Consider the following 27,879-nt stretch of genomic DNA (forward strand, 5'->3'; position numbering starts at 1 on the left):
CTGGAAAAAAGGGTGCGGGATATAGCCGAAATTGTAGGTTGTAATGTAAAACAATAATTTTCGTTTATAGCTTGTAAACGAAAATGTAGTGCTAAATAGGTTAAATAAGCGGAAATTAAATGGCAAAATACCGTTTATAACAACAAACGAATTCTGAAATGAAATGTCAAATAGCGTCTATAACAAAAAACAATATTTACACTTGTATTAAGCATAGGCTCACACAGATCTCTCCCTATCCCTAAAGGCTCATACACACATCAGACCATAGTCTTTGGAAACTGAAAGATCACAGACCAATCTTACCACCCTTCATGTAGTATGAGAGCCATACTCTACACAGTCTATTCTATGGAGCTGAACTGAGTCCACATCAGACAGAAATCTTTGCAAGATGCTGCACACACAGATGCTGTACAGACACAAAAGATCAGTATCTGCAAAAGATCTGTTCCTGCCAAAAATCCATTCCTGCAAATTGCAATGATAGTCCATGAGATCTGCAGATCATCATACACACATGATTTAACTGACATTCATCTGCAGATCAGATCCACCAGGATGGATTTTCAGATCTGCGGATGATTGTCTGATCTGCAGATGAATGTCAGTTAAATCATGTGTGTGTGATGATCTGCAGATCTCATAGACTATGAATGCAATTTGCCGGAATGGATTTTTGGCAGGAACAGATCTTTTGCAGATACTTATCTTTTGTTTCTGTACAGCATCTGTGTGTGCAGCATCTTGCAAAGATTTTTTCTGATGTGGAGTTCAGCTCCATAGAAAAGACTGTGTAAAGTATGGCTCTCATACTACATGAAGGGTGGTAAGATTGGTCTGTGATCTTTCATTTTCCAAAGACTATAGTCTGATGTGTGTATGAGCCTTTACCCTAACCCCTAGACCCCCTCTTTGTTTAAATATACATAATTTAATAAATTGTATATATTACATATATTGTGCTGTAACTATACCTAACCTTACTCTCACACAGAACCCTCCCTGTACCTATCCCTAACCCCTAGACCCCCCCTGGTGGTGCCTAACTCTAACCATCCCCCTGTTGGTGTATATTGTACTGTAACTATACCTAACCCTACTCTCACACAGAACCCTCTCTGTACCTATCCCTAACCCCTAGACCCCCCTGGTGGTGCCTAACCCTAACCACCCCCCTGGTGGTGCCTAACCCTAAGCACCCCCCTGGTGGTGCCTAACCCTAACCACCCCCTGGTGGTGCCTAACCCTAAAACCCCCCTGGTGGTGCCTAACCCTAAAACTCCCCTGGTGGTGCCTAACCCTAAGACCTCCCTGGTGGTGTCTAACCCTAACCACTCCCCTGGTGGTGCCTAACCCTAACCACCCCCCTGGTGGTGTCTAACCCTAACCATCCCCACTGCACAAACACCCTTACACACATATAAACAATAATATATTTAATCCTTAAAATACTTCACTATAAATAACATGAATAGAATAATTTATATATTAGTAATAGAATAAATAGCCTTAAAATCACGTACACATTAATAATATTATAAATAGAAAAAGGTGTATATATACAGTATATATATATATATATATATATATATATATATATATATATATATATATATATATATATAATATATATACAGTATATATAATAGAATAAATAGCCTTACAATCACGTACACATTAGAATTCTTAAAATAACGGTAATAATAAAAGCGATATATTAGTAAGTTAATAAAACTATAATCAACGCATTATAAGTGTGAAAAACAAAGTTAATACCAAAAGCGATGCATTTCTAATAGAATAAGGTTGAAAACGATATTTAAGCATAATACGTATGGTATGAAAACAAATTTTAAATGACAAAATAAGTGTAAACTAAAACGTACTTGTTACAGTCCTTTAAGCGAAATTTTAAAAACGGGAAAATAAGTAAAAGCTCCTATAAGCAAAATTAAAAAATGAAAAATAAGTATAACACAAAGTCAAAACTAACTTGTAAACGATATTTGTTATATACCTTATTCTGTAAATTAAAACTTTTGTTAACACGATCCCTGCAACCGATATTATGAAAACGAATTTTAAATGACAAAATAAGTGTAAACGAAAATTTACTTGTTACAATCCTGTAAGCGAAATGTAAAAACGGAAAAATAAGTAAAAGCTCCTATAAGCGAAATTTAAAAACGAAAAATAAGTATAACACAAAGGAACTTGTAAACGATATTTGTTATAAACCTTATTTTGTTAATACGATCCCTGCAACCGCTATTTCTTGGGCGCCCTTTTTTCCTGTTGGGCGTCCAATAGCCGTTATTTTGCATTGCAGTCTATGGCGCCGCCCTTTTTGTCCACTAGCCATGTGCGTCTTTTTTTACTGGCCCGTATAGTTATGCCTCAATTCACAGATGTTTCCAGGTTTTCCTTTTACTTTGTATCTCTCCCAGCTTTCCTAATCCCCTCCCTTTCCCTTTTCCCAGCAACTGCTGACCATCCCTCTACTCATTTTACTATTGGACAGAGAACAAAGTTCCCCAGCCAGCACAAAGTCCTGCACCTTGTGCACACTGATTCTCCATAGGACTTTTTCTGAACTGCTGTGAAGTTCCTGCTGGTGTTTTGGGGGGTTTCCATACACCCCTTCCCCAAGAGGGAGAAGATGGTCCCCCTCATCCTGTTTATCCTAGGGGTGTCAGGAGTGTATGGTGGTGAGTAGAGGGGATGGGTTATTATAGGGTGATTCTTGCTGGTGTTTGGGGCATCTCAGTATCCCCCCAGGAGGAAGAATATGGTCCCCCTCATCCTGCTTATCCTGGGGGTGTCAGGAGTGTATGGTGTTGAGTAAAGGGGGAGGGGTTATTATGGGGGGATTCTGCTGGTGTTTGGAGGGGGTCTCAGTATCCCCTCAGGAGGGAGAAGATGCCCCCCCTCATCGTGCTTATTCTGGGGGTGTCAGGAGTGTATAGTGGTGAGTAGAGGGGAAGGGGTTATTATGGGGGGTTCTGCTGGTGTTTGGGGGTGTCAGTATCCCCCCAGGAGGGAGAAGATGCACCCCTCATCCTGCTCATCCTGGGGGTGTTAGGAGTATATGGTGGTGAGTAGATGGGTGAGAGATTATAATGGGGGGATTCTGCTGGTGTTTGGGGGTCTCCTAGGGTGGCCATTCGTCCAGATTTTGGCCAGGACGGACGGCCAGAAGTCCTCCTTTTTGAACCATTTTTTTTTTATTTTAAGAGCCGCGGCCGTCCCCCGCCCCAATCTCCATCTCCCAGGCTCTTAGTGACGTCACACGTCACACACGTCGGTGCACCACCGCGCAGCGCCAGGCCCAGCGTCCATTTGCAGTGGAACTTCGACTGTGGAACTGGAAGTGTGGAAACGCTGTGCAACTCGGTGCCCTGCTGTGTGCTGAGGCGTCTGCTGAGGCAACCTGTGTGTGTGCCTGTCAGAGTGAGCCTTCTGCTGGGCTGGCTGGCTGGAGGAGTCGCCGGAGAGATCTAGTCCTGGCTGGGAAATGGAGAGGCCATCTAGCTAAGCTGTGGAGGAGACAGGAGGAGAGGAGGTCGGGTCCAGGTCACCAGAGGAGGTTTTATACATTTTTATACATGTGGGGAAATGTGCTGCCAATAAGATTGCATTAGTGGGGAAATGTGCTGCCAATCTCATAGCATTTGTGGAGAACTCTGCTGCCAATAAGATTGCATTTGTGGGGAAATCTGCTGCCAATGTCATTGCATTTATGGGGAAATCTGCTGCCCATCTCATTGCATTTGTGGGGAAATCTGCTGCCTATAAGATTGCATTTGTGGGGAAATCTGCTGCAAATCTCATTGCATTTGTGGGGAAATCTGCTGCCAATAAGATTGCATTTGTGGGGAAATCTTCTGCCAATCTCATTGCATTTGTGGGGAAATCTGCTGCCAATAAGATTGCATTTGTGGGGAAATGTGCTGCCAATCTCATAGCATTTGTGGGGAAAACTGCTGCCAATCTCATTGCATTTGTGGGGAAATCTGCTGCCAATAAGATTGCATTTGTGGGGAAATCTGCTGCCAATCTCATTGCATTTTGTGGGGAAATCTTCTGCGAATCTGATTGCCGGCCCTCCACCATTTGGACTATTGTGCGCCACTGTCCTCAGTACGATGTCCTCCTTTTCAGAGTGTGATGTCCTCCTTTTTGGGGTTCTGCAAGTGGCCACCGTACGGCCTCCATATCCCCCCATGAGGGATAAGATGCCCCCCTCATCTTGCATATTCTGGGAGTGTCAGGAGTGTATGTTGGTGAGTAGAGGGGGGAGGGATTGAGGGGTTATAATGAGGGTTTGGGGGATTCTGATGTGTTTAGTATAGAGAGAAAAATAACTTTACTTGACAGATTATGCACATTGGGCATTGGGGCACGAGGCATTGTTACTATTTAGTGATATTTAGGGAGTATAAGGTGTGTGAAGTTTTCATTGGAAGTGGTGATGGTGTGCTACATTTTTGTGGGAAGATATTTCGTTAACTCCATAAACAGGGAAGTCCTGTGTACTTATGTCTACATAGTCAATCCTAAAATACATCATCTCAGGACAGTATTAAATGTGCAAATTATTCTTTGTGTACCTGAAAGACCTGGCATGTGTTTAAAGCGACTGAGGAGTAAAAATAAACGAAAATTGGTACTTACCTGGGCCTTTCTCCAGTCCATCGTAGGTTGGGAGGTCCCCCGGCATCCTTCTGGCTCCTCTCCCGATCCCTGCGCTGCATACCGGTTGCTGTTGAGACTTTGAATTCCGGTTACCAGGGTCTTGCTGTATAGTTAATAGGAAAGATCTCAAACAGGATCAGGGGTGGATTTCTGGAAATGCCACAAAGGTCTGGGCCTTGGGCGGTTGAAGGCCAAGCGGCACCTGGACATAAAAGAGGGGTTAATATAGTGGCGTACCTACCATAAGGCTGCTGGTGCTCACAGAACCGGGTGTAGCCATGGTTAAGGGTGCCACTGTGGTGCTCAGTCACTGTGTTCTTCCACCTGGGACCCTTTTATCATAGTTCTGGCTATATTCGGAAAAATAGCAGCAGGCAGCACAGGTGACTGCACTACTTCCTGCATTAGATGTAGCACCCCTCCTGTCCGTGGGCATTGTGCTTCCTTGCTCTCTACACACAGCCCACATTGAGTGAATATGCAGAGTAGCAGGTTGAGTAGAGTGAATGATTGCTGTGCTGAGAGGTGACAGGATGTGTATAGTGTTTCAGAAGTTGTCTATTATTAGTAGCCATGTACACTGGCTACTGTAATACCAGAGTTCCCTAGACTATTGATTATTTATCCTGATCAGCGTAATTAATCAGTAATGCAGGACAGTCTGCTGTTGCAGAAGCTACAGGTGCTGGCAGCCAACTTCTGTAGTGAGCAGAGAAGCAAGCTCCAGGCAATTTAGATTAGCTTCATTGCAGGTAATCTTATCTCTTTTCCCAGCTCCTGTTCCCACCCTGTTGACTTCCCCATGACACTTTCCTCTTCAGATTTTAGTGGCTTCTTTTAACAGCATGTCCCTGCCAAACAGCACTGGTGATGTCTGCAGTCCTGGTGAGAGGTCTTCCTGTCCATTGTCCTCTGCCACCAGGCTCTCTGTATTGTGCCTCTACCTCTTTATCTCCTCCACCTCCTCCTATGCATCTCCCTTTTTGTATATCCCTTTTCTGACTGCTCTCAGAGGAGCTCACAATCTAATTGTACCATAGTCATAGTCTAATGTCCTACCATATTATTACTGTGTATTTATATAACACTGTATAGAGTACAGAGTTTCATAATGGTTAGCTCCATCCACATCCTGATGACTCCTTTTCTGGAAATATCTGCCAAAATTTGCAGTGACATGCTCGGCACCCCAACCAGTGTGTCTGTAAATAGTCAGCACCGGGTGCCAACTTCCCTAGGTACGCCACTGGGTTAATACATATGAAAGAAGAGGATGAATATGGGTAACAACGCATGAAAAAGGAAACTGATGCTCAATGTTCAAAAGAAACTAGATAAAATATACTTACAGGCAGGCTGCAGTACTATATTTGACCAGCAGGGGGGGGGGGGGGGTGTACAAGTCTTGCTGATTTTGTTTTCCCTTTACTTCTCCACTGATAGAACTAATATCTCTCTCCCTGTATGTTGTCTCCTCAGATAGTCACTCTCTGCGGTATTGCCACACAGTAGTCTCAGCTCCAGGATTCGGGCTGCCTGTGTATTCCTCAGTGGGATATGTGGATGATCGGGAGATATCAAATTATAATAGTGACACCCGCCGGTATCTTCCAAAAACTGAGTGGATGAAGAAGCTGGAGCCGGAATACTGGGAGACACAGACACAAATAGCTCAAGGCGCTGAACCTGCTATGAAGCACAATGTGGAGGCAGCAATGCAGAGATTCAACCAGACTGGAGGTGGGACAATTCTTACACACATTATTCAGCACAATACAGATAACTGTACACATGGTAGATGTAATATGATGTGGCCGGCACTGTCACTGTACACACGGGATATTGGCTGGGTGTAAGGGCTGCTTCCCACCAAGAATGCTTTTGAGTATTTTTCAAAAAGCATTTGGCTAATAGAACACTTTGCAAAATCACAATCGCTAAGCGTTAGCAATTACGTTTTGTGGTGTGAACTAGGCCTTAGGGTTTGTGGCCTATTAAACCTTGCCTGTGAATTATAAATACCCCAAAAGAAGGGTTGAGTGCACCATCTAAGTTTGAAAGGGTGCCACCAGTGGCAAATAGTTAGTCTTCCTATTGCCCATTGTGAGTTATTTATCATGGGTGAACTGGACAACCATGACATCGAGCTTAGGTCCTCTGGCCTAGGAGTTTGAGAGTTTTGTGGATTATCTGAGCTGTTCCAATCGCAGTACTCTTCTGGACAGAGATCCTGGGATCTGTTAGAGCCACTCCTCCAGCTTAGAGTTGACAGTGAGCTATTTTACCACTACAGGGACCACTGGCCTTCTCTTTCCACATCTTCTCTAGTTGTAAGTTCTGGTACTTCTCCAACCTCTCACACTCCTTCTTCTGATGTTGCTTTCACACAGTGCTGCTACATCTATCACTAGTGCTATCTTCTGGTTCTTGTTTACGCATACATTAAATAAGGGCACTAGGAAAAAAGGGTGCGGAGTATAGCCTAAATGTAAAAATATCTTCTAAAACGGAACTCTCTTACACTTGATTAGCCGCTGGATTGACTCCCGCCGCGTCCCCGTGCGTCCCTGCTTGTCCCCGCGGCCGCACGGATCGATTCCTGCTCGTCCCCGCGGCCGCTTCCTTATCTTCCGCTCGATTCCCCGCTATTGTCCGCCCGCGGGGATCGAGCGGGGAATCGAACCGGCGGATCACCGGACCTGTCGGAAATTATCAATCGAGCCATCAGCGGCTCGATTGATTAAAAAAAACAAACAAACCTGTGTATGCCCACTTGCCCAGCATTACATATGTTGTGGGGTGTCCTTGTATAAAACAAATATGGCTTGCAACAGAACAATATATCATCCAAAATATCTTTCCTAAATTTAAATTATCCCCTCAACTAGGTCTACTCTGCATAGACTTAGATAAAATAGATCCATTATTCCAGATCCACATCTGTCATCTAATTATGGCAACACAATACATGATTACCACTAACTGGAAATCTTCAGACCCAATTGCCTTCCCCTGCTTACGATCACATTACAAGTGCAATATGACCTTGGAGATACACCTAAGAGCAAACTCCTTAGAATCCTAATCCAATATAGGACATATAGCTTTACCAGGAGTTTGAGTATATCAGCAGTACACTTTCCAAGCCCTAACATTCTTTGAGTTATGAGCAGATAAATGGTTTTGTTCTACTGTTATTGTTTGCCCATGTCCTTAATGGGACTGTTTTATTGTACTAGCTACGAGATAATCCAAAGCGGTTTCAGTTCTGATCAGTGAAGTGTATATCATAAAGCATATTTACCTTAACGACTTCAATTTATAGGTGATTAATATCTTAATCAAGATATAACTTATCCTTACGACACCTTCTTTTGTACTCTGAGCTACTGGTTGGCATTTAGCCCCTGCTCCAGTAACACAAATCTACTGAGCGGCTACATTCGTCTCATCCAGCCGCATTAGGTTAGTGGATGGAGGTGGATCCAGCTTACCAGTTGAATGAGGATAAGAATCATATAAAAAGACGAATCCTGTTTATAACGTCTTGTCAAAAGATTATTGTATCTTTGATTGTACTGCTTTACTAAATTTGATGTAAGCAATTATTAGTTTACAATAAAAATTTATTGTTGGAAAAAAATATCTTCTACAACTATTTTTTTTTATTGTTTCTTCCTCTTTATCTGAGATAGAATAATAAATAAGTTAAAATAGTGGTATTAAAAAAAAAGCAGGGTGAAGTCCCGTGGTTGCCTAATTCTGGGGGCTTTTGTGGCTACCTATACTTAGGGGCAGCATCCAACTACCTAATTTTGGGGGCTCCTGTGGTTACCTATGCTGGGGGGATGCACCTGGCTAATACTGGGGCTCCCCTGGCTACCTACACAGGGTGGGGGAAGGGACTATGTCTAGCTAACTAATACTAGAGTTCTCTGGCAAGCTATATTGAGGGTTCCTGGTAGGCACCTCTGGTCTCTGCATCACAATAGTGTGCCCAAGTCTATAAAGGGTAGGGGAGCAGTTGATACATCCTGGCCTGGAAGCTCTATGGCCAGGAAAGACACATTGGGCTTGATTCACAAAAGAGTGCTAACTATTAGCACGGGCGTTTTCGCGCGAATTTTAGCATTGCGCGCGATCGCGAATTTTCACGCGAAACGATAACGTTTTCGCGTGAAAACGCGAATTTTACCGCGAGATCGATATCGATTTCGCGCGAAAATTCGCGTTTGCGCGCGAAAACGTTAGCGCTTCGCGCGAAAATTCGCGATCGCGCGCAATGCAAAAATTCGCACGAAAACGCCCGTGCTAACAGTTAGCACTCTTTTGTGAATCAAGCCCATTATATTCTAGACATGACAACACACCCTCTGCTCCTGAGTAACATGTTCTGTGCTGTCTGCAGGGATCCACTCCATCCAGGTGATGTACGGCTGTGAGCTGAGAGATGACGGCAGCACTGCGGGGTTTCGACAGGACGGATATGACGGCAGAGATTTCATGTATCTGGACACACAGAGCTGGATCTTTATCCCGGTCATGTATGAAGCTCAGATCAGCACACAGAGATGGAACAGCCCTGAAGAGAGACAAGGGGAGATACACAAGAATTATCTGCAGAATGAATGTATCAAGTGGCTGAAGAAACACCTCAATAATGGGAGACATGATCTGGAGAAGAGAGGTGACTCTGCACCATATATATGCCATACTAGAAAATATGTGCCCATTGAGCAGGTTGCATTAAGTCAAAAAGTGGGGAAAGAGTCTATAATAATCTGAATCAGGGATTTCCTGATACTGGATAAGTAGGGCTCTTGCTGGTTTCTTTAACAGTGCATGCAAAATAATAGAGGACAGGCCCTCCCCAACCCTCAGCACAGGAAAGTGGGCCCAGTCAGCGTACGTATTATATTATTGGCGATGAGTTGGCTGCCGAGAGAGCTGAATGACGGCTTTCTTGCTGGCGCAAAACTCCACAGTGGTGTTAAATACTATTCACCCTCTGAGTTATCGCAACTCGGGGTCTTGCGATCGCCGGAGCTCCGAGTTACAGTTACGTGCCCCGCGCAGCATAACATTTCTGCTATGGGACGCATGGTTTCAGTGCTTGGTGGTGAGCTCCATGTGCCGAAATCACCTGCTTCACCCAGTTAACCTTTTCATCCCCCCCCCCCCCCCCCGTCAGCAAGTGTGGCAGCCAAGATGACACATTTCTCCACCACAGTTATTACCAAGAGACCCCCCTCAGATAAAGCCCCCTCCCTGGTTATGCAGTGCAGCACACAACAGAGTTCACATACCAAGCATTGGGCAATGTCCCCTATGCTTCTTACAGTTGTCAGCTGTGCTGCTGCATTCTTCCTATGGCTCCCAATGTGTAGGAGCCGTATGGAAGATGCAGTAGCACACCCAGCAGCTATACAGTGAGAAGAGGGTGGCTCCTGGTGCCCTGGTATGTGTTCTCCACTGTGTCCTGCTCTGCAAAGCTGGGATGGAGGGAGAAAGAGGCGCACCCATGACCTCAGGGAACTGCTGATTGCTGGACAGTGCAGGTTGGTTGAATTCTGGTTAACTGGGATTCTACCATACAAATGATGTTGGCAAGCAAGGAGTGATGATCAAATGACCAAGGTTCTCTGACATCAGGTCAAACCTGGATCATTTAACAGTGGTTAGCCAACTATGGTTCACAATGCTTTGTCCTTTGTTTCCATGGATATAGATAAACATTTTAATAGGTTTTGTAAGGTCCCAAGCCGTCTATCCACAGCAAAGGACCTGAGAGAAATGGCAAGAGGAATCAGGTCAACTAAAGGGCTTGTCCTCCATGCACATCCGAAATACAGGGAGAAGAAAAGAAAGGGTCAGAAATGTGAAGATTATTTTAATTGGTCTAATTCCAATCAGGATACAAACTGCAAACAAAGTTATACCAAGCTGAAAAAAATATATATCTTTAATTAGGTCTAAAAATAGGCATGAGCTGATCTCTAAGCCTTCTCAGTGAAAGAAGGCCTATACTGACAACCAGGCCTATCACTGAAACCCAGGTCTGCTACAAGTGTATCAAAGTCTGTATTGACATATGTCCAATACCATATATGCATGTTGAAACCCTTGGAAGCTCATGTGTTTCTGTTATTTATGATTGCATGGCATTAGGATGAATTGTGTTTTAATTTTTAACCTCTTGAGCCCCAAAAGGTTTATACCCCCCTAGTGATCAGGCCATTCTTTACAATACGGTAGAAGCAGTAGAGTGTTGTACCATGTTAGCCATGAGTAAAAGCAAGAATTTTTGAATCAGGATGATACCATTTATTGGCTAACTTAGAGATGGATAAATAGTGAGCTTTCGACTTATAAAAAAGCTTTCGTTGGACTGGTTCCTGACCAAAACTGAAAAACACAGCTTATATAGACTGACATACAGAGGAGAAACATTCTTTAGCAAACATAAATGTAATTAGATGTCTCAACTGTTACTGAGGAGGCTTTCCCAGGCATCCTGGCTAAATTGATAAGATCAATAGAATCCTCAACATGACATGAAGCAGACTCTGGTGATGGGGAGACATCGTAAATTCCGAGTTCAAATTGTAACTGGGCTGGTTACATGCACCATTAATTCTAAGCTTAAGAGAATTCTGGCATTTAAGCCAGCACATGAAAGCAAATAATATGAATAGTGACAGTGAATTCCATCTTACCCAGCATATGGCACAAAAATGAATGAAAAGATAGAAAAATTAAAATTAAAAGAATTGTGGCATTTAAAACCCATCGTACCAGCACAAGAAGTTAGAGTCCTTGTTTAAACCATCTTCTACAGTTTTGAACCAATGTATAAACTTTGTTTCTTGTGTTAGTCTCATGTTTCCCGATTTGAAGCCACCCATTAATACAGTGACGTGAAAATCGCTTAAACTGTGTCCAGGTAAACAAAAGTGTGTTGGTATTGGGAGATCAGTATATTTTGTAATATCCTTTTTCCTGCTGTTAATAGTGGATCTGTGGTGTGTCATGCGATCACGCAGTGGTTGACTTGTTTCTCCCACATAAATACGGCATGTCACAAATTTAACGGTATATTGCTTGGTCATATAACTTAGCACCCAAATTAATTTTACCTCCTTTTCTCATAAATAGAGCTTTCTTTTAGTGGTTTTTGATTGCTGCAGCTATTTGTCTTTTTTTTTATATTAATCAAAAAAGACCTAAATTTTATCAAAAAAAACAAACATACAGATAATTTAATTGGCTTCCCCCTAAATTGGCCCTAGACTACCATAATAACACTACACTTTACATACATAGACATATGACTATGATAGGGATTAGATTGTGAGCCACTCTGAGGGACAGTTAAATGACAAGACTACACTCTGTACAGTGCTGCATAAGATGTCTGCGCCATATAAATGCTAAGTACATAATTACCTAAAAAAAAAAAAAAAAAACAGCCTGCTAGCTCTTATCATTGGCTGGCAAGCTGATCGCTGGGGCCTGCTGCATAAACTGACAGGAGCAAGAGCTCGTGTGAGCGCAACACTTCCGTCAAATCTCTTTCCTCATGAGATGACACATTTATGCATTGCGGAGGAACGAGAGAGCCGCTGTCCCACCGCCATTCTGCGTTAGGCGGTCAGGAAGTGGTTAAGCCTTGACATTTGGGGGGAAGAACAAAGATCTCATTAGATCTTCTATGGGAAAATTCTAGTCTCTTGTCTGATATTTCTAGGGCAAAGGGGATCTCTGTCAGTTACACATGTCACTCATGACACCTAATAGGTCACCTTAGATTTTGCTAAAACCAAGGTCTGCTACAGTTGTGTATACTGTATTTGAATCCCCAGTATTTATGGCTGTAAAAGGTTAGTATGGTATATTTATTTTGATTTATTTTAAGCTCTAACTTTTTTTTTCTTTAAATTAGCAGAGATCTTTGAGTCTTCATAAAGAGGGATTTTTACTGATGTGTATAAGTGTAAAGGGAAGTCTGTTGGTTGGGTTTGTCAGCTGTGATACTAGGTGCTTACAAAGCAGGTGTTATCCACTTAACCACCGCCTAACGCCGATAGGCCGCGGCAGGTCGTAAGTGGAATTACATGGAAACGGCCGCTTGTTCGAGCGGCCGTTCCATGTCAGTTCACGGAGGGTGTCTCCATGAACAGCCTGCGAGCCTCTGATCGCAGCTCGAAGGCTAAATGTAAACACGTGGGGAAGAAATCCACGGAGTTTACATCGCACGGCGCTGCTGCGTAGCAGCGCCGTAAAGGAGATTGGCGATCCCCGCAGGGGTGTAACTAGGCCCCAACGGGCCCCCCTGCAAAATTTCAGAGCGGGCCCCCCCCTCTCCCTGGGGCCCGCTCAGGGCCATTTTGTGGGGGCTGGAGGGATGGCAGCATGAGGGGAAAGCCTTGGCCACAGTCGGCGGGGAGAGAGGAAGTTCCCCCCTCTCCCTCACCTCGGGGCTCTCCCCTCTGCGCTCCCCTCCAGCTAAAGTTATAGTGTGGGTAGCGGGCAGATACATACCCTCCTTGCGTTCCACCGCATAATCTTCGCTCTGGCGTCTGACGTCACTTCTGGAAGTGACGTCAGACGCCAGAGCGGAGATTATGCGGTAGAACGCAAGGAGGGTATGTATCTGCTCGCCGCTGCCCGCTGCCAACACTATAAGTTTACCATTGTGGGGGGGCGCAGAGGGGAGAGCCCCGAGGTGAGGGAGAGGGGGGGAACTTCCCCTCTCCCCGCCGACTGTGGCCAAGGCTTTCCCCTCATGCTGTCACCCCTCCAGCTCCCACAAAACGGCCCCGAGCGGGCCCCAGTGGATTCCCGGCCTCTGATTGGCCGGGGATCGCCGGCATCTGATAGGCTGAAGCCTATCAGAGGCGATGCAGGACGGATCGCCGTCCTGCACCACCCATGGGAAGGAGGGGAGGGAGGGAAAGAGAGGAAGGTGAAAAATCGCTGCGAAGGGGGGCTTTGAGGAGCCATCCCCCCCCCCCCCCCCCCGCTAAAGCAAAATAGACGGCGGCGATCAGACCCCCCCCAGCAGGACATCCCCCTAGTGGGGAAAAAAGGGGGGAAGTCTGGTCGCCCTGGCTCTATCCTGATCTGTGCTGCGGGCTGGAGAGTCCACGCAGCACAGATCAGCCAATAATCCCCCTGGTCCTTAAAGAGGAACTCCAGCCTAAACAAACATACTGTCATTAAGTTACATTAGTTATGTTAATTAAAATAGATAGGTAATATAATCTCTTACCCACCCTGTTTTAAATGAACAGGCAAATGTTTGATTTCATGATGGCAGCCATGTTTTTGGTTGAAAGGAGGTGACAGGGAGCATGAGACACAGTTCCAACTGTCCTGTGTGCTGATCACCCCTTCCAGTTGCTAGGCAACGTAAATAACAACATAGGAAATCCCATCATGCTTTGCACAGCATCTGGGAAAAACCGCCCGGGCAGATTTCTTTGATGGGGCGGAGCTTAGCTAAAAATGCAGCTACAAATGATGCTTTGGTAAGGAAACCGTTCTGATGCTGTGAAACTGTTAAACACCACAAGTCTTTTCAGTTCTGATGAGTAGATTTTTAGTCCGAAGGTTAAAATACTCAACCTGTAACATGTACACACATGCATGCTGACCTATACAATTAAAAGGGCACAGGAGAGAACAGCCTATACACATATGCACATAGTTTCACTGCAGCCATAATGCTACAGCCAGAATCCTGTGTGGACAGGTAACATTATGACGAATGGGTGACTCCTCCTACTGACCTCTGATGAAGTGGCCCCTCCTGCTTACCCCTGAGGGGGTGATGGAGGGTGTTCAAATGGGTATCCACAGAGGAGCTCCAATCTACTGTATACAAACCTTTCTCTATAGTTCCCCCAGTGTAGTCCCCTCTGAGCAGCAACATCATTGTCGTACCCTATAGCTGTGTGAATTATTTCATTTCACTACAATTGAATCTGCAGTAAGTCAGAGTCAGAGCTGTAGTGTGTAGAGAATGGCTAACATTGGAGGCTCAGAGTCCAGTATGCTGTTATATGGCAAGTGACAGATTTTTTTCTATTTTCTCGAATTTTGTAACTTGTGACTTCCACTTCCTGATAGTCTAGGAGTGTCCTGGTCTCCCTGATACCACCAGATGAAGTCACATTCTGTAGTTAGTCAGTGCAGAGCACACACAGCGCCCCCTTCTGTGTCCCCAGCGGACCCTCACTGTGTTCTCTCTCCTGTCAGTGCAGAGCACACACAGCGCCCCCTTCTGTTCCCCCAGCAGACCCTCACTGTGTTCTCTCTCCTGTCAGTGCAGAGCACACACAGCGCCCCCTTCTGTGTCCCCAGCGGACCCTCACTGTGTTCTCTCTCCTGTCAGTGCAGAGCACACACAGCGCCCCCTTCTGTTCCCCCAGCAGCCCTCACTGTGTTCTCTCTCCTGTCAGTGCAGAGCACACACAGCGCCCCCTTCTGTTCCCCCAGCAGCCCTCACTGTGTTCTCTCTCCTGTCAGTGCAGAGCACACACAGCGCCCCCTTCTGTTCCCCCAGCAGACCCTCACTGTGTTCTCTCTCCTGTCAGTGCAGAGCACTCACAGCACCCCCTTCTGTGCCCCCAGCAGCCCCTCACTGTGTTCTCTCTCCTGTCAGTGCAGAGCACTCACAGCACCCCCTTCTGTGCCCCCAGCAGCCCCTCACTGTGTTCTCTCTCCCGTCAGTGCAGAGCACACACAGAGCCCCCTTCTCTGCCCCCAGCAGCCCCTCACTGTGTTCTCTCTCCTGTCAGTGCAGAGCACACACAGCGCCCTCTTCTGTTCCCCCAGCAGCCCCTCACTGTGTTCTCTCTCCTGTCAGTGCAGAGCACACACAGCGCCCTCTTCTCTGTCCCCAGCAGATCCTCACTGTGTTCTCTCTCCTGTCAGTGTGGAGCACACACAGTGCCTCCTTCTGTTCCTCCAGCAGTCCCTCACTGTGTTCTCTCTCCTGTCAGTGCAGAGCACACACAGCGCCCCCTTCTGTGCCCCCAGCAGCCCCTCACTGTGTTCTCTCTCCTTTCAGTGCAGAGCACACACAGCGCCCCCTTCTGTTCCCCCAGCAGCCCCTCACTGTGTTCTCTCTCCCGTCAGTGCAGAGCACACACAGCGCCCCTTCTGTGCCCCCAGCAGACCCTCACTGTGTTCTCTCTCCTGTCAGTGCAGAGCACACACAGCGCCCCCTTTTGTGCCCCCAGCAGACCCTCACTGTGTTCTCTCTCCTGTCAGTGCAGAGCACACACAGCACCCCCTTCTGTTCCCCCAGCAGCCCCTCACTGTGTTCTCTCTCCTGTCAGTGCAGAGCACACACAGCGCCCCCTTCTGTTCCCCCAGCAGCCCCTCACTGTGTTCTCTCTCTCCTGTCAGTGCAGAGCACACACAGCGCCCCCTTCTGTGCCCCCAGCAGCTCCTCACTGTGTTCTCTCTCCTGTCAGTGCAGAGCACACACAGCGCCCCTTCTGTGCCCCCAGCAGACCCTCACTGTGTTCTCTCTCCTGTCAGTGCAGAGCACACACAGCGCCCCCTTTTGTGCCCCCAGCAGACCCTCACTGTGTTCTCTCTCCTGTCAGTGCAGAGCACACACAGCGCCCCCTTCTGTACCCCCAGCAGCCCCTTACTGTGTTCTCTCTCCTGTCAGTGCAGAGCACAAACAGCGCCCCCTTCTGTGTCCCCAGCAGCCCCTCACTGTGTTCTCTCTCCTGTCAGTGCAGAGCACACACAGCACCCCCTTCTGTTCCCCCAGCAGCCCCTCACTGTGTTCTCTCTCCTGTCAGTGCAGAGCACACACAGCGCCCCCTTCTGTGCCCCCAGCAGCCCCTCACTGTGTTCTCTCTCCTGTCAGTGCAGAGCACACACAGCGCCCCCTTCTGTACCCCCAGCAGCCCCTCACTGTGTTCTCTCTCCTGTCAGTGCAGAGCACACACAGCGCCCCCTTCTGTGCCCCCAGCAGCCCCTCACTGTGTTATCTCTCCTGTCAGTGCAGAGCACACACAGCGCCCCCTTCTGTACCCCCAGCAGACCCTCACTGTGTTCTCTCTCCTGTCAGTGCAGAGCACACACAGCGCCCCCTTCTGTACCCCCAGCAGCCCCTTACTGTGTTCTCTCTCCTGTCAGTGCAGAGCACACACAGCACCCCCTTCTGTTCCCCCAGCAGCCCCTCACTGTGTTCTCTCTCCTGTCAGTGCAGAGCACACACAGCGCCCCCTTCTGTGTCCCCAGCAGATCCTCACTGTGTTCTCTCTCCTGTCAGTGCAGAGCACACACAGTGCCCCCTTCTGTGTCCCCAGCAGATCCTCACTGTGTTCTCTCTCCTGTCAGTGCAGAGCACACACAGCGCCCCCTTCTGTGCCCCCAGCATTCCCTCACTGTGTTCTCTCTCCTGTCAGTGCAGAGCACACACAGCGCCCCCTTCTGTACCCCCAGCAGCCCCTTACTGTGTTCTCTCTCCTGTCAGTGCAGAGCACACACAGCGCCCCCTTCTGTGTCCCCAGCAGCCCCTCACTGTGTTCTCTCTCCTGTCAGTGCAGAGCACACACAGCCCCCCTTCTGTGCCCCCAGCAGCCCCTCACTGTGTTCTCTCTCCTGTCAGTGCAGAGCACACACAGCGCCCCCTTCTGTGCCCCCAGCATTCCCTCACTGTGTTCTCTCTCCTGTCAGTGCAGAGCACACACAGCGCCCCCTTCTGTTCTCCCATCAGCTCCTCACTGTAATCTCTCTCCTGTCAGTGCAGAGCACACACAGCGCCCCCTTCTGTGCCCCCAGCAGCCCCTCACTGTGTTCTCTCTCCTGTCAGTGCAGAGCACACACAGCACCCCCTTCTGTGCCCCCAGCAGCCCCTCACTGTGTTCTCTCTCCTGTCAGTGCAGAGCACACACAGCTCCCCCTTCTGTGCCCCCAGCAGCCCCTCACTGTGTTATCTCTCCTGTCAGTGCAGAGCACACACAGCGCCCCCTTCTGTACCCCCAGCAGACCCTCACTGTGTTCTCTCTCCTGTCAGTGCGGCCAGAAGTGAAGGTGTGGGGCCGTCAGCAGCCAGACGGGGTGACAAGACTTCAGTGTCTGGCGTACGGGTTTCACCCCCGAGCTGTGGATGTGAAGTGGGTGAGGAATGGAGAGGACCATATTCCTTCAGATGAAGCCAGTCCCATCCTCCCCCATCCTGACGGCACCTATCAGACCAGAGTCAGCGTGGAAGTGCCAACAAGGGAGGGCGACACTTACTCCTGCCATGTGGAGCACAGCAGCCTGCAGGAGCCCCTCACTGTCCCATGGGGTGAGTGACATGATTTGGACAATAGCTTATTGTAAATGTCTGCCTTTATACAATATACATTACAGTTGTGAAATAATGATCTTTTGACTTAGCAATAGTTCTTCGGTATTTGTGTGAAAATGATCATTTTCACATGGATGGTCAAGTACATATTCCTGACTGTCACTTACTAGTACTACTCAATACAGAATCTCTCACTCTCCTCCCTCACCTCTGAGCAACCACCAAAAAAAGTAATTTTCACCAAAACCCAGTGAGGATCCAGAAATCATATCATGGAGTGTGTTGTGATACAGTCCCTGGGCTATACAGAGCTGAGTTGTTGCATCACTGCAGTAGTATCTTGACTCTCATCAGTGCCATGTGGTATGGTGCATAACATATCAGCCTTTCATCATCTAGCCCTATTAATCCTGAGTTGTCACCCAAAATGACCAATTACAATCATTTTGGGCAGGGGCGTAACAATAGCCCCTGCAAGGGATGCAGCCACTGGGGGCCCCTTAGGGGGGAAGCCTGGGGGGGTCCCTGGCTTTGGGGCCCTCTGGAACCATTGTTAAAGGAAGAAGGGGGTGCAGCACAGGAAGGGGGAGTGACAGCAGTGGGGTGGGGGCCCTACCATCGGCGCCCCTCCCTCCAGCAACAATAGCTGGGGGGGCATCCAAAGTTTTGCAGGGGGGCCCAGTGATTTCTAGTTACACCCCTAATTTTGGGTGACAGTATTCGGGTGAACATAGTCTAAGCTCAGACTGGGAGGTAGCTCTGGCCAACCAAAACGTATACTGTATAAGAAATCCTGGTACAAGTCAATGCTACAAATACACAATTAGACATTTTCTTCTATAGAGTATCTTGTACTGATCTCATCACAGATCAGTAACTAGGGATGATCAATGACATACAAATATTTCTGAGTTCATGCAGATTAATTGCATGCACTTTCCGAGAGGTATACCAGGGAAACAAAATAGTTGAACACTCAGTCCGACAGGACAAACCCTATAGGTATATAAACAGAGTTAGTAACTCATTGATAAAAACTGTATAGTTGATTGGTAGGTGTACACAATTAGGTTACACCTATTCAAGATGCCATCTAGCGATATATATAAATCGATTGGATGACAGTGGAGGTCTTCGCTTATCCCCCACCGCTGTGTGCAACACAGTGTGGTGTAGCTATTCCACTAGAGGATGGTGCCTTGAATTCAATAGACCGCAGTGGTGCCAGGTGTACTGGGTCTATGCTAGTGTTGCAAAGGACCCGTACAAGCAAACGTCAGAGCACAACCTGCCGCCTAATAAGGCTGTGGGATAAAGGACAGTGCTGAAGTGCTATTTACATAGTGCTTGTTATATGGTAACTCGGATTAATGCAAATATATGCAGCTTGAAAATGGAACAATCAAATCCCCAGTTTAAATTGATCATTCCGTTTTCAAGCTGCATATATTTGCATACAAATTCACATAAATCTGCATGAACCTGGAAATATTTGCATCTCATGGATCATCCCTAAATACTGTATCACATCTCATATTTCCTTTGTGTTTCTCTCCCAGAACCTGACAATGGTCGTCCCCCTGCTGTGATTGCCGCTGCTGCCATCTGCTGTCTGCTTGTAGTCGCTGCAGTTATCGGTGGAGTCACGTGGTACAAGATTAAAGGTGTGCACACACGCGCAATTTTTGTTGCCCACGGGGTTCGGGACTTGATGACTTGGATGCAGTTCAGGCTGAGTGCTGTACACACGCTTCAATGGCCTACAAGCTGTTGTGTTGCTAAGGAGTGGGGAGTAGAGATGGCACAAGATGGAGGGGGAGAGGTGAGGAGGAGAATAGTGGGTTCATCCTTCGCTCAGCAAAGTTGATCTGGCACTCCAAATCTCTCAGGGATACATCAGGGATGATTGGGGTTGCTGTACACATGCTAGGTTCTTGACAGAGGCAGCTTGACTGGCTGCCTTGGCCAAAGACTAACTATCGTGTGTATCCCCCATGATGACTATTGGTACGCACCTACATAACCTTAGTAAAGTGAACAGCTTGGGGGCTACACAACATTGTAAATTGCAGTGCAACACAGGCGACCAGAATTCTTGTCTTTGAAGGTCAGCACTTAACTCCAGTCTCAGTCAGCACCACTAAGAATATGGACTTCAGACATGAATAGCTCAGTGTGCAGCTTCGGCATGCTGATTGATCGAGAATTACCGTATTTTTCGGACCTTAAGATGCTCCTGACCATAAGACACATCTAGGAGGACAAAAATCAGGGAAAGAAATAGATACTAAGCCTGGTGCCTCCATGGTGCAGGGTCATTTTTTGGACCTTCTCCCCCACAGGCTGTCTCTGTTTATGCTACACTGCCCAGACACACTAAGGGCCGGTTCACACTTGCTTGGAAACCGTATCCGTGGCTCCGTTTTTTAGCCCATACTAAAAACAGAGCCACGGATAGCAATGTTAAAAATAGCGGCTGTCTTCACTCGTTTTAAAAAAACGGACTCCCGGACTCAGTGTTGAAAAACTGAGCGGAGAGTCCGGATTTGTCGGAACTTCACGAACCGCAGATACACCGCGGATACACGGATACCTAATGAAAGGCAATAGAAAAAACAGATCTCCCTCTACACTGGCAACTTTGCACGCAAAAACGGAGGGAGATCCGTATTGCCGACTGCCTTCTCCTCCCCTCTACTTCACCCCACATAGCTGTCCCCAGGTATCCTGGAGAGGTAGCAGCCAGGATAGGGGGCAGTGGACACGGCAATGGGAAGGAGGGTGTCAGCTATTTGCGCAAATGTAATTGTAATGCAACGAGCGGGGAAGTAATTACTTTTCTTCCTTCCTTTCTCTGCTTGCCGCGTGATTTCTTGCAATGCCACCCACTGAAGTATAGAGGGCGGCATTGCAGGAAGTCATGTGGCGAGCAGTGGAATGCAAGAAAGGAAGGTAATTGCTTCCCCGTTCGCTGCATTACAATTACATTTGCACAAATAACTGGAGGGGGAGCGGGGACCCGGGTGAGGGAGGGGGGGGGGTGACCCTCCCTTCCTGCTGCAGTGCCCGCTGCCCCCCTTCCTGCCTGCTACCCCCTCCAGTTCGCCCTCCTACCCCCCACATCCAGGGCTGGTGATCTGAAATGTATGCTGCCAAGGGCAGCACGGATCTGTTTGCGGAGCCTGTACCACGGATTGTGTTCTGCAACCGTACCTAGTGTGGGCCGAGCCTTAGGGACCGTTTCCATTCATAAGTGGCTACCTAGCCGCATTGCATCACTTCCGCTGCTGGCCGCGTCACTGCCGTATCTCCTGATGCGAAAGTGAATTGAGCAGATGGGACGCAGATGCAGATTCTCGGATTGCTCCTCACAACATGCATGCAACGGAAACTGTTCCATTGCTGTGCATGTGTTTCAGGACAGCCGCGGTGCGATGCGGCTATGTAGCAGCATTGCACCGCTTCTAGTGGAAACGGGCCCTTACACCTGCTGCCCCACCAGCTACACTGTCTAACTGAAATGTTTACCTGTTCCAGCTGGCTTGCCCGTCTCTTCCTTGCTTCACAACCAATCACCTATCAGATAGACACAGGATGCTCACCAGCCACGGCTCCATCATTGGGGCCAATCAGTACTCAGTAGCAAACAGTAATCGCCAAATTTCTGGCAGCCGAGCAGGAAGTGGGAGGCAAGCCTTTGTTTAGTATGCCGCCAAACAAGAGCACAGCTGGACTATTGCAATGCCTTTTATGCAGGCCTTCCAAATAAATACAGTGACTTGCAAAAGTATTCGGCCCCCTTGAAGTTTTCCACATTTTGTCACATTACTGTCACAAACATGAATCAATTTTATTGGAATTCCACGTGAAAGACCAATACAAAGTGGTGTACAGGTGAGAAGTGGAACGAAAATCATACATGATTCCAAACATTTTTTTTACAAATCAATAACTGCAAAGTGGGGTGTGCGTAATTATTCAGCCCCTTTTGGTCTGAGTGCCGTCAGTTGCCCATAGACATTGCCTGATGAGTGCTAATGACTAAATAGAGTGCACTTGTGTGTAATCTTATGTCAGTACAAATACAGCTGCTCTGTGACAACCTCAGAGGTTGTCTAAGAGAATATTGGGAGCAACAACACCATGAAGGCCAAAGAACACACCAGACAGGTCAGGGATAAAGTTATTGAGAAATTTAAAGCAGGCTTAGGCCACAAAAAGATTTCCAAAGTCTTGAACATTCCACGGAGCACTGTTCAAATGATCATTCAGAAATGGAAGGCGTATGGCACAACTGTAAACCTACCAAGACAAGGCCGTCCACCTAAACTCACAGGCCGAACAAGGTGAGGGCTGATCACAAATGCAGTCAAGAGGCCCATGGAGACTCTGGACGAGCTGCAGAGATCTACAGCTCAGGTGGGGGAATCTGTCCATAGGACAACTATTAGTCATGCACTGCACAAAGTTGGCCTTTATGGAAGAGTGGCAAGAAGAAAGGCATTGTTAACAGAAAAGCATAAGAAGTCCCATTTGCAGTTTGTCACAAGCCATGTGGGGGACACAGCAACCATGTGGAAGAAGGTGCTCTGGTCAGATGAGACCAAAATGGAACTTTTTGGCCAAAATGCAAAACGCTATGTGTGGCAGAAAACTAACACTGCACAGCACTCTGAACACACCATCCCCGCTGTCAAATATGGTGGTGGCAGCTTCATGCTCTGGGGGTGCTTCTCTTCAGCAGGGACAGGGAAGCTAGTCAGAGTTGATGGGAAGATGGATGGAGCCAAATACAGAGCAAACTTGGAAGAAAACCTCTTGGAGACTGCAAAAGACTTGAGACTGGGGCAGAGGTTCACCTTCCAGCAGGACAATGACCCTAAACGTAAAGCCAGGGCAACAATGAAATGGTTTAAAACAAAACATATCTATGTGTTAGAATGGCCCAGTCAAACTCCAGATCTAAATCCAATCGAAAATCTGTGGCAAGATCTGAAAACTGCTGTTCACAAACGCTGTTGTGAGAAAACGCGGAAGAGCCGCCGCAAGTGTTCAGAGTGAGGAGGCTGATTCCGCGTTTAGCGTGGCATCTGGAGTGTTTAGGCACGCGTCCACTAGCGGGGCGGAACGCGGAGAAACTGCCGCATGCTCAGCGGCGGAATCCGCATCCGACGCGGCAGTCGGTACGCATAGGCCTACTACTGACACAGTGACTGAGCGCGGGGAGACCGCTGCATGCTCGGTTGGCGGTGCGGCTGGCCCCGCGCTCGAACAGGCTGACACATTGCAAAACATGTCTGGTGTGGCTGGGACTGGTAGTCCACACAGGTTCAGAAGGACGTGCGCGCGCGCTGAAAGGCAGAGCTTATATGACACTCAGAGGAGAGTCAGCTGACCAGGCCGGTCAGCTGACAAATCCTTCTGTTCTCATTGGTCCAGCACTTAGGGGAGGCGCTGGGAAGCGCTGGTGTATATATACTGGGTGCTGGCCATTCCTCTGGTGTCTGGCGTTGCGATCACTACGTGGTAGCACTCAGACCTTGTCAGTATCTGTGTTTATTAGACCAGTTTCCAAGGTGTTGATGGCCAAGGATCTCACACCCTAGTCTAGGAAGTCTGTTACTATCTGTATTATATTCTAGATCAGTTTCCAAGGTGTTGACGGCCAAGGAACTCACATCTTAGCTTAGGCATTGTTGATTATTTGTTATGACCTTCTGCTTTCCTGACCATTCTTCTGATCTCTGATTTTGTACCTTTGTCATTCTGATACTCTGTTGCCAAAACTCGGCTAGTCTCTGGATTCTGCATCTGCCTCCTGTCTCTGTACTTTATCTGTCCGTGTGTTAACGACCTGGCTTGTCCGACCTCGAGAACTATCTCTCCTGTTAGGAGATAGTTCACAGATCTGTCAGTGACACTTCTCCATTGGTGTCACTCACGTTCTGTCCTTCCCTCTCTCTGTCTGACTCCTCCCCGTGGAGAGTTCAGACTACGGAAGGAACCAGTTGCGAGCAGTATTCCTATCTGCTCTTGCACCTGTCTTCCAGGTGCGGTCCTCAAAGTATTACGGTTGCACCAATACACTCTTATCACTCAGGTGTCCAGAGGTTAGAGATATATCTGATTATCGGTGATACTGCACATCATCAATAATCTGGTATATATCTGCATTCTCGGTGATACTGCAGATCACCGGTAATCAGATCCTCTCTGTGTTACACCGATCGTTACAGCTGTCCATCTAATCTGACTGAGCTGGAGCGGTTTTGCAAAGAAGAATGGGCAAGGATTTCAGTCTCTAGATGTGCAAAGCTGGTAGAGACATACCCTAAAAGACTGACAGCTGTAATTGCAGCAAAAGGTGGTTCTACAAAGTATTGACTCAGGGGGCTAAATAATTACGCACACCCCACTTTGCAGTTATTTATTTGTAAAACATGTTTGGAATAATGTATGATTTTCGTTCCACTTCTCACGTGTACACCACTTTGTATTGGTCTTTCACATGGAATTCCAATAAAATTGATTCATGTTTGTGGCAGTAATGTGACAAAATGTGGAAAACTTCAAGGGGGCTGAATACTTTTGCAAGCCATTGTATGCATCTGCACCCCCAACAATTAGTACAAAATGCTGCTGCAAGGCTTGAAGGAATTCTGTTCTCAGATGACATTTTCCAGCAGTATATAGGTTTCGACCATAGCTCTAACCAGCTTATAATTGATAAATTGGTTTGGTGCTGGTGGACATCATTATGGCACTGGCATAACCCAATACTTCATTCACTCTGCTGGCTCCCCAAGAAATGGAGATTCCTCTTCAAGACTAGCCTATTAGTATTCAAATCTTTACACAGTGTAGGTCCCGGATACCTGAAGGTTTAGTTGCAACGGCATCTCACCTCCCACAATTTAAGATCAAAAGGATCTAATAACTTGGTCAACCCCAGAGTCCACCTCAAAACCTTTGGCGATAGAGCCGTCTGTCATGCTGCCCCAACACTTTGGAACTACTTGCCACACCCAATCAGGACATTTCCATCTGGAAACATTTAAGTCTGAACTGAAAAGCCACCTGTTTTGCATGGCATTTACAAACACTTGGCTGTTCCCTCTGTCTGTCACACATTCTACCCTATTACCACCTCCTAGTAACCTGCTTCAAGTACACAGGTCTTCCATGGGAAAGGCAAGCAGGGCTGCTGTTCATAAACTATCACACTGAAAATATTACAAATAGTTCTAGTGTTTCATTAGGTCTATGACAAGATTGTATTTCCTGTTTGTATTCCTAATTCCACTGTTACTTATTACAGGAAGAAAAGATGCCTACGATAGCACCAGCAGTAAGTATCCATTTTCACGCTGTCCCTGTGTCAGTGTGCAATATACATCTGTTCTTGCAGAGAGGGTAACATCTGATTTATATCTTACATTTACATTATAGAACTAAAAATACCCCAGAAGCCCCCATTATCAGCTCTGTGCACCAGGCCACTTGGCTGATCCAGCTCCCAGCATGCCCCGCATCGATGCAACACAGCTCCAAGCATGTCACCATAGAGCCACCACAGTTCCCACCATAACCCCATAGAGCTGTGGTGCCTCTATGGGAGTATGCTGGGAGCTGTGGTTCCCCCATGGTGGCATGCTGGGTGTTGCAGTAGCTCAATGAGGGGCATGCTAGGAGCTTTGGTGCGACAATGCAGGCATGCTGGGAGCTGTAGTTCCGCTATGATGGATTCTGGGAGAGGTTTGGTACCACCGGCACCCACTATATGATACATTGAAAATGTAGGGTATTTTGTTAACGCACCGGGCCCAGGGGAGCATAGGAGAGGGCCAGGGAATACTAATGAGGGGGATGGGGGTCCACTAGATGGCTGGCAATACTATTGGGTGTTATGGGGACCACTAGATGAAAAGACAATATTATTGGGGGCCACTAGATGATCGGGGAATGTTATGGGGCATTACTAAATGACCAGGGAATACTAGGGTGGCAATTGGCGGACTAATAGTCAATCAGGGAATAATATGAGGGGACTGCTAGCCCAGGATCAGACCAGTGAACCACAGCCAGGCCAACCAGCATAGCACAGAAGGCAGGCCAGCCAGCCAGCACAGCACAAAAGCCAGGCCAGCCAGCACAGAACATCACAGCAACCAAGCCAGGTAACTCTACCTAGTTATGTTTAAGGGGCACTGCCTACTTATGTGATAGGCTGAATACTTGTTTTTGTTTTCTTTTTGTATTATTGAGAGGGGACTTTATCCAATATTTTGTTGGGCAGGCCTATTTACACCGCTGCTAAGCTCATGTACATTTGGCTCCACTCATGATCACACACACATTCTGGGGCATAGCCACGCCCATTTTTTTGTTTGGTGCACTATGTGTGCCGCAAGGGTGCCCAAAAGGGCCCCAGATATTTTTAGATGACTCATGATCACACACACACATTCTGGGGCATAGCCACACCCATTTTTTTTGTTTGGTGCACCATGTGTGCCGCAAGGGTGCCCAAAAGGGCCCCAGATCTTTTTAGCATCCCCCTTGCTGTGCACAGACCCCTCTCTAGAGGGAAAGCGCAGTGTGCGATGGCATCTCTGTGCTGTGTATGGGGGGTCTTCACTGGATAATAATCAGCATTATCATCACAGGGTACACTTCTCCAGATTATCTTCTTTTCCAGCTACAGATACAGAATAATCTCTTCAACAACACGAAAGCCTGAATCTCCATCACAGCGAATAAGGTGGGAGGAGCAAAGAATTCATTAGAGGAGGCAGGACTTTCTTTCTCTGCAGATTCAATTTGTTCTATTCACCTTTTATCAGTTTTTTAGTGTTCATGATACTTTGTAATTTAAAGATAATCTGTCATGTATTTTTATTTGTTTGTTTTTTTCTTTCCTAATTGTAATCTTGAAATGGTAAATGGAAAGATCCCTAACTGATTCATGGTAAGTTTCAAGATTCTATGCCTGTTCTTTAAATCTGAGCACAAAACCTGCCCTTCCTACATCTCGGAGCTTGTTTACAAGTATACACCCACCATCCCCTCTGGCCCTCCAATGACCTTTGCCTTGCTGCCCCGTGCATTTCCTACTCCCATGCATGCCTGCAGGATTTCTCAAGAGCTGCCCCTACTCTTTGGAACTCTCTTCCACCACCCATCAGACTTGCCCCTTCTTTTAACATAATTAAGCAAGCCCTCAAAACCCACCTCTTCAAGATGGCCTACCCACCCCTATCACACAGTAACTCTCTATTGAATACTTATTCTACAGCCCTACCTAGTGTGCCCATCTCCTCTCCCCTTAGATTGTAAGCCTTTGGCAGGGTCCTCCCTTCCCTGGTGTATTCTACATGATTGTGTGCTTCTTTCCTATGACAGCTTCCTACTTGTATTACTGGGCCTACCTAACCAGTCCCAAATGATCACGTATCTTGAACCCTGTTTGCCTTTTATAGCTTTGTCCTATATTGTATAACCATGTTACATCTGTCATTCTTTGTATCACTGTATGTATTTATTGTCCAGTGCTATGTAATATGTTGTTGCTTTATAAATTCAAATAATAATAATAATGACTAGTGCATATTTATGTACAGTGGTCATTGTAAAATGTTTGTGAAGCCTTTTGAATTTTCAATATTTCTATGTAAACATGACTCAAAACATGATCATGCAAGCCCCAAAACTAGACCATTAGTAACTAATTTAGCTAAGGAGTAAAGCTAGGTACACTCGCTAGATGACTCTCAGTCAAGACGGCCACACAGGACCATCTCAGCTAGAATCTAGCAAGAGTCCATTGAAGTCACATAGAGTTGAGCCGAAATTTTCGT

General features: G+C 46.9%; 1 protein-coding gene across 1 annotated transcript; it reads left to right on the forward strand.

Moving 5' to 3' along the window:
* The first annotated feature begins 2,553 nt into the window (after positions 1-2,553).
* On the forward strand, positions 2,554-27,617 carry LOC137528725 (class I histocompatibility antigen, F10 alpha chain-like). Its single transcript, XM_068250237.1, has 7 exons — positions 2,554-2,711; positions 6,178-6,438; positions 9,107-9,385; positions 17,744-18,019; positions 19,582-19,686; positions 25,341-25,370; positions 26,721-27,617. Exons 1-7 carry the CDS (start codon positions 2,663-2,665, stop codon positions 26,735-26,737), a joined length of 1,017 nt encoding a protein of 338 aa, XP_068106338.1. The 5' UTR covers positions 2,554-2,662; the 3' UTR covers positions 26,738-27,617.
* The last annotated feature ends 262 nt before the right edge of the window (positions 27,618-27,879 follow it).

This window comes from Hyperolius riggenbachi, chromosome 8 (genome assembly GCF_040937935.1).
Source record: "Hyperolius riggenbachi isolate aHypRig1 chromosome 8, aHypRig1.pri, whole genome shotgun sequence".
NCBI classification, from domain to species: domain Eukaryota; kingdom Metazoa; phylum Chordata; class Amphibia; order Anura; family Hyperoliidae; genus Hyperolius; species Hyperolius riggenbachi.

Excerpts from the sequence above, each read along its gene's own strand:
- LOC137528725 (XM_068250237.1), top strand. The coding sequence starts at position 2,663 with ATGGTCCCCCTCATCCTGTTTATCCTAGGGGTGTCAGGAGTGTATGGT. Across the intron at positions 9,386-17,743 it reads ACATGATCTGGAGAAGAGAG|TGCGGCCAGAAGTGAAGGTG; the intron begins GTGACTCTGCAC and ends CTCTCCTGTCAG. Across the intron at positions 18,020-19,581 it reads GCCCCTCACTGTCCCATGGG|AACCTGACAATGGTCGTCCC; the intron begins GTGAGTGACATG and ends TTTCTCTCCCAG.